This window comes from Rattus norvegicus, chromosome 11 (assembly GCF_036323735.1).
Source record: "Rattus norvegicus strain BN/NHsdMcwi chromosome 11, GRCr8, whole genome shotgun sequence".
In the NCBI taxonomy this organism is placed as follows: Eukaryota; Metazoa; Chordata; class Mammalia; order Rodentia; family Muridae; genus Rattus; species Rattus norvegicus.
In genome coordinates this window covers 55,219,454-55,226,650 of record NC_086029.1, presented here as the reverse complement: position 1 = coordinate 55,226,650, position 7,197 = coordinate 55,219,454, and the positions used below count along the sequence as shown (strand labels likewise).

The 7,197-nt window shown below is 38.3% G+C and overlaps 1 protein-coding gene across 1 annotated transcript; it reads right to left on the bottom strand.

The window, feature by feature from the left end:
- Positions 1-224: 224 nt before the first annotated feature.
- On the bottom strand, positions 225-1,151 carry Olr1564 (olfactory receptor 1564). The gene has a single exon (NM_001000045.1). It carries the CDS (start codon positions 1,149-1,151, stop codon positions 225-227), a length of 927 nt encoding a protein of 308 aa, NP_001000045.1.
- Between the last annotated feature and the right edge of the window lie 6,046 nt (positions 1,152-7,197).

Below are 7,197 nucleotides of genomic sequence, written 5' to 3'. Positions count from 1 at the left end.
ATAATCTTAGCAGTTCAAATTGGTTCCTGTTCTTCAAATATTAGAAGTATATTTTAGCAGCAAATTTCTATTCAAAATAATTTGATTCAAACAGCATAATGCATTAACAGCTTTTTTTTCTTTTATCACTTTGTACTTTCTTTGTACCTGTAGTTTTAGAGAATCATAGTATCTGGTGGAAACAAATTGTCCAAGGGAGAAGATACTTGTTTCACAATGGTATATCATCCCTTTTTCACTGTTTTCTTAATCACATTAATTACTTCCTTATTTCTCAGACTATAAATAAAGGGGTTTAATAAAGGAATTACCAGAGTATAAAAAATAGCAACTGGTATGTCTTCTTCTCCTTCATTGAGTGAATTTGGTCGAATATATGTGTAGAGGAGAGACCCATAGAATATTGACACAGACAGAAAGTGGGATGCACAAGTAGATAAGGCTTTGCTTCTTCCCTCTGTGGACTTCATTGTGAATATAGTATAAAGGATGCAGAAATATGATATCAGGACTATGATAATGGAAAAGGTTTGAACTGAACCAGAAAAGATGAGTATCATCAGTTCATTGATGTAAGGGTCAGCACATGAGAGTCTGTATAGTGGAATGACATCACAAAAGAAGTGCTTGATTACATTAGATCTGCAGAAAGTTAACCTGAACAGGAACCCTATGTGAATTATGGAATGTAGGTTTCCTGCTATGTAGGCTCCTGTGGTCATCTGAACACAGAGTTTCTTGGACATCATGGTGTGGTACTGCAGTGGGTTGCATATGGCCACATAGCGGTCATAGGCCATGGCTGCCAGAAGAAAGCAGTCTGCAGTTTCAGCAAGACAGAGGAAATAGAACTGTGCCATGCACTCATAGAGAGAGATCCTTCTGTCCACAGAAAAGAAGTTCTCTAGCATCTTGGGAGTGATGGCACAGGAGCAGCAGGAGTCCATCAGGGCCAGGTTGCCCAGAAAGATGTACATGGGTGTGTGGAGACGAGGTTCCATGTAGATCAAGGCCACCAGCCCCAGATTCCCCACCATGGTGACCAGGTAGATGGTAGAGAACACCAGGAAGAGAAGTGTCTTTAGGTCTGGGTGATCTGAGAATCCCACCAGGATGAACTCTGTTGTTAAGGAGTAGTTGTCCTCAGTCATCTTCAGCTTCTCTGTTGACAAGTGATAAGGATGTCAGATTGCAACTGTAACCTGACCATTTCCACGTTAATAGATGATAATAATAATAATAATAATAATAATAATAGCAGTGATAATAATTTTTAGCAGAAAAATTTTTGTCCTCAAATAATGTTAGTGTTAATTTTTTTGGTTTCTTTATATACACTTAAATCAATTAACACGCAACATGAAGATGACATCTTCATTTGTTGTTTTGTAGCAGAACAATATTTAAAAAGGATCATAGGAGAATGAGATATAGCTCAGTTGGTAGAATGAGGGCTTATCCTGCATGATGCTGTAGATTCTACCCTCAGTGCCTCAGAAACAAGGCATGATGGTGTGTACTTGACATTGCAGCCCTCATGAGATGGAGACAGGGGGCTCAGAATTTCAAGATCACTCTTAGCCTCGGAGTGAGGGAAGTCTAGCCCGGAGTTCATGAGACTTTGTCTCAGAATAAGTAAATAATTAAATGTCTAGGCATTAGTAATAAATTCATATTAAATTACTATATAGTTGAGATGACTGAAAGATCACAAAGGACTAAGGGCTGCAAGGCAATTCATCTTCAATTAAATGGTCCCAGACAGTAGATCTAGAATCAGAATTAACTCTTCTTTTCTTACTGCCTTATGCATTTCCTTTTCTAGAAGCATGTAACAGCTAACCCCCATGATGTTTGTGATTTCATTAGAAAAATTTTCAGATATAATTACAAAGCAAAACAGTGAAGATTATATCCATCTTCAACAAGCATGAAGAATTAAATGTCCCTAGATTATCATTCTTGTTTATTTTAAACAGCAACTATGCTTGTGGCATTATTCTCACTGAGATATTTTTGAGATATCTATTTTTCTTTCTCTTCTCTTTGGTAAGGAACATTTTAGAAGCAACACTTCTCCTTAAAAGTTTAATTCAGATTTTCAGTCCATACTGATCTAATTTACTGTATTATGTCACTTATCACCACTGTGTAGCCAAATTCACCCAAATTTGGTACACAGTCTTCACTACTTTGTTTTGTAACTGTATCTGAAAAGTCTTCTAGTGAAATCACAAACATCATGGGGGTTAGCTGTTACATGCTTCTAGGAAAGGAAATACATAAATCAGTGAGAAAAGAAGAGTTAACTCTGATCCTAGATCCAGTGCCTGGGTTCAGTGCCCTTGTTCATGACTACTAGTCTTGATCTGGAGAGAACTCTGCTTTATAAGTATGATCATTGCATTAAAAAGAGTCTATAAGGTAACATGCAAAACCAACAGCTTAAGCAATAGGCATTTTTATCTCCATGTCTTCCTTGTTTCTCAACATAGTATATGATTTTTCTAGCACATAAGCTAATAAAACCAACTTACCAGTAAACATCAGTTTTTAATACTTAGAGAAATATAAAATCTAGGGAAATTTAGGAAACTCAATTTCGTTTGGCTTTAAAAGTCTGTTCCATGTGATTAATGTTGCAGTAGAATATATTGACTAATTACACTAGTTGATGGTCAAAATGGTTTTGTTTTTCCATAATCAAAGCAACCAGAGGTAGTCACCAGAAATTTCATTTTTAATAACTAAATGCAATTTCTATAGTTAAGTGAAGCAAAAATAATTTTTAATGTGTTTGCCTATGTTATTATAGAATACTCATGATCTTTCCTGTACAGTGTTCTCCTGCCAGAAAATCACGTCAACTACTGGTCTCATTCTGCTTTTAGATGCAATTCACTTATGAGAAGAGCTATGAGTATTAAGGAGGAGTTAAAATACAAGGAGATAAAAATTATAAAATTTCAGAAAAATATGTTTTCATTGTATAAAAAATACCCTCAGTAAAAATGTTGATACCTCTTTTCCTTGAGCTTACCAAGTTTTTAGTGAAGGATTTGCTTCATGGTAGAACTCTCAGAGTTTATTAATATATAAATTTCTTGTTGGAGTTCAGAACTCCAACAAATGGAAATGAAAGACAATCTAAGATCAGTCTTAATTATGTCCACCACACAGCACAGTTATAATGTCTGAAGAAATCCTAAAGGAATTCCTTGTACTGCAGACCATTCTCTTGAGATATTAGCCCTTAAGCCATAGAAACCACTTGAATATACTTAACAATATCTCATGAGTCAATGGTGTTAAAGCAAAATTGGTCAAGTTTGTTTGAAGAAGTATTGCAGGTTTGTAACTAACTGACTTTATTTTGTAATTCATTTAATAACTGTGTGCATAAATATTAAACAGAGGGTATAATATAAAAGTGTGCTCCATTGGAAAAAGCTGGTTCCTTTTTTTTTTCTTCCACCTATCAGTTACAAATAGTTTCTCATTTAGGGATTTTGTCTGATGAGAACCTGTGTAGGTCATGTGTGTGCAGTCATACTTGCTGGGAGTTCACTTGTGCATCAATCCTATCATAATCTCAAGACTCTCAAGATTTCAAGAGTCACAGGGAAGATGGTCCTCAAGCATTGTGTAGGGAAGATTATCTTGATTAGGTCAATCAAGGTGGGAGTGGCACTAATCCCTGGGCACTTTACTTATATATATACTTACTATTTAGAAGTTTACTGTTTTACATACTAATTGTATGAGTGAAGCCTACCCTCAAGAAGGACATTTGCTAGTTGTTTGAAGAAAATAGTTACACTGGGTTGGAATAGCTAAAAGCAAATCAAAGCTCAGAGACTACAGGGTATATTAAAGTCCTCCAAACAGGATGTGATGTTACTAGAACTCAGGATTTTGACTACAGCGAGAATTACCATGCAGATGGTGTACTAATAAAGGGATGTAGCAAGTGCTGCAGGCTTGTCTACAGTAAAGGGGTAGAATTAGTGTGGCACGTTTAGTGCTATGTGCTCCAAGCTCTGTATTTCCCTGTGCAGTGTCTGGCTGTGGGACTCTGAATTTATTCTCATTTGTTGGAAGAAGCTTCTCTGATGATATCTGAACAAGTAACTGATTTATGATCAGTGGATAATATCATCAGGAGTTGTTTTATTGCGTCTTATCTTTAGACCATATTTGATCTCTGGGCTATCTGGTCTCTGGTTCTTGGTCACTCAATTAGTGCCAGGTGTGGGTTCCAACTCATGGAGTGGGCCTGAAGTTAAATCAGACATTAGTTGGTTACTCCCACAAACTTAGTGCTAATTTGGGGGGCAGTGGATATTTCCAGGAAACTTGGTAAGATTGAACAGGTCAGAAGCCCAGCAACCCAGAGAAGAATATGAGCCCCTGTCAGGTGACCACACTCCCTATAGAGTTCTTCATGCTAATGAGGTATCTAGAAGTCCTGAGGGTTTAACCAATAAACTTCCCTCCTTGATCATTTCTTTATTCAAAAGGTACTTAATCTCTAGTCCACTCTGAGAAGGTAGCATGCACCCACTTTCCTTGACAAACAATCAATAAACAGTTTGCAACCAAAGACTGTCTCTTTCATCAAGAACTGCCATGGGGAGCATGGAGAAAGTCTTTGTCTACAGTGTTGTGCTACCATCTAAGTGTCTCCCAGAAGGCTCCTCTCTACTTCCAGACAATCGCTGCTAAGCTAAGAACAATCTGTTGAGTGTAGTTTTATTGCCTTTGCTCCCAGATCAGGGCCACACTACCAGTCCCTACCCAGCTTCCCTTGAATTCTTGGATAACACACACACACACACACACACACACACACACACACACACACACACACCGTTGTTCTTTTTCAACTCACTTTCTTGGCACGATTGCTGGGGGCTATTATCTCCAGCCTGGAAAGCTGTGCTGTTATCAGTTTCTTAATCCCATTTTTCCTACCTGCCCTAAACTTCAGTTGCTAAACTTTCCTGACACACCCAACTATAGGAGCAGCCTGTATGGCCACTCTATTGAGATCTCACATGGTTCCCCAGTTCTCTTCTCTCCAAAGTAAGGTGAACTCCATTTTCATTCCTGGCATCTCCTCCTCTAGGGACCCAGATTTCCCATCTGTCCGTTTCACTTAGCAATTGGCCTGTGGCTTTCTTTACTGACAGATCATGAAACATTTGATTTGCGGGATAGGACCTTAGCATCATTGAGGACCTAAGCTGGAGTTCCCCACTACCTTGGCCCAAGTTTCTCAGTCAGTTGACCCAACTCCTGGTGACTCAGCAGTGACTGGATGTTCAGGAGTTTGGGAACCCTCTTCATCCCAGGATCCTCATTGATGTCCCATGGAACCCTGACCATTCACCACTCCTCTGAGCAATTGCCAGGGGCAAGTAGATGCCTAGGAGTCAGGGAATTCCAGATCAGCCTCCCACATCTTAAGCTTCTTTTTTGAATACTATAGGGTAAATGCAGTCTAGCACCTCTGAGTTTCAACTACTTCAGTAGTGTTCCCACATTCCAGTGGTAAGGTAGAATTTGGAACCACACCCTTTTAACATCAATAAGTGTTAAATGCAAAAAGCTGAGTGTTTTGAAAATACCCACCCACCCAGAAAAAAAAATACAGAAGCTATAAAATGAAAATTTGGCTTTGCATGGAAGTAGTTAGAATATTCTGCAAAACTTAATTATACTCCAAAATTTGACTCCCATTTATGTTGATAAGTTCATTAAAAAAGTTAATGTGCTCATGAATATCTGAACCCTTAGAAAAATATAAAACAAAGCAATGAGGCAGAAACAGTTTTCTTCTCATTAGAGAATTATAAAGTCTTGCCTTGGAAAGTAATATCCTTGACTCTAGTAAATATTCAAAAGCTGAAATTAAAAATTCAAGTACTCAATGCATCAATGCATGCTTAAAACAAAACAAAACAAAACAAAACCAAAAAGCACCTTCCAGTCTCCATCTGCATCCAGAGCTAAAGCTGTCCTACAGCCCTCCAGTCCTTAATCCTGTTCAGAGAGGGCTGGCCTCCTAGGAGTGTTCTTACTCCTAAACCCATAGGTCAGATCCCACTTTTGCTTCACTAACTGTCTAAAGAGGGACCTGATAGGAGCACACAGAGCACATGAACTGCAGAGCAGCCTGGGATGGGATTCTTCCAACCTTCATCTACACCCAGAGCTAAGGCTGTCCCACAGTGCTCTGGAAGTAAATCCTGCCTGGAGAGAGCTGGTCTCCCAGGAATGAATTCACTCCTAAGATCACAGATTCACAGGCACACAGGAGGGACAAGTTCCAGTCAGGGACAGCAAGATCAATTAACATCAGAGACAATGAGATGGTGAGAGGCAAAAACAAGAACCTAAGCAACACACCATCAGATCCCAGTTCTCCCAGCACAGCAAGTTCTGGATACCCTAACACACTGGAAAAGCAAGATTTGGATTGAAAAATCACATCTCATGATGATGATAGAGGAATTTAAGAAGGACATAAATAACTCCCAAAAGAAATACAGGACAAGACAGGTAAAGAAGTAGAAGCCATTAAAGAGGAATCACAAAAATTCCTTAAAGAGTTAGAGGAAAACATAACCCAGCACATGAAGGAATTGAACAAAACTATCCAGGATCTAAAAATGGAAATAGAAATAATAAAGAAATCGCAAAGAAAGAAAACTCTGGAGATAGAAAAGCTGGGAAAGAGATTAGGAGTTATAGACCCAAGCATTACCAACAGAATACAAGAGATTTAAGAGAGAATCTCAGGGGCAGAAGATACCATAGAAAACATTGAGACAATAGTCAAAGAAACCTAAAACAATGAGAAGATCAAACCTACAGATAATAGGTATAGAAGAAAGTGAAGACTCCCAACATAAAGGGCCAGTAAGTATCTTCAACAAAATTATAGAAGAAAACTTCCCTAACCTAAAGAAAGAGATGTCCATGTACATACAAGAAGCCCAAAGAACTACAAATAGACTGGACTAGAAAAGAAATTCCTCCCATCACATAATAAATGAAACAAAGAAAGACTATTAAAAGTAGTAAGGTAACATATAAAGGGAGACCTATCAGAATTACACCAGACTTCTTGCCAGAGACTATGAAAGCTAGAAGATCCTGGGCAGATACCATACACACCCTAAGAGAACACAA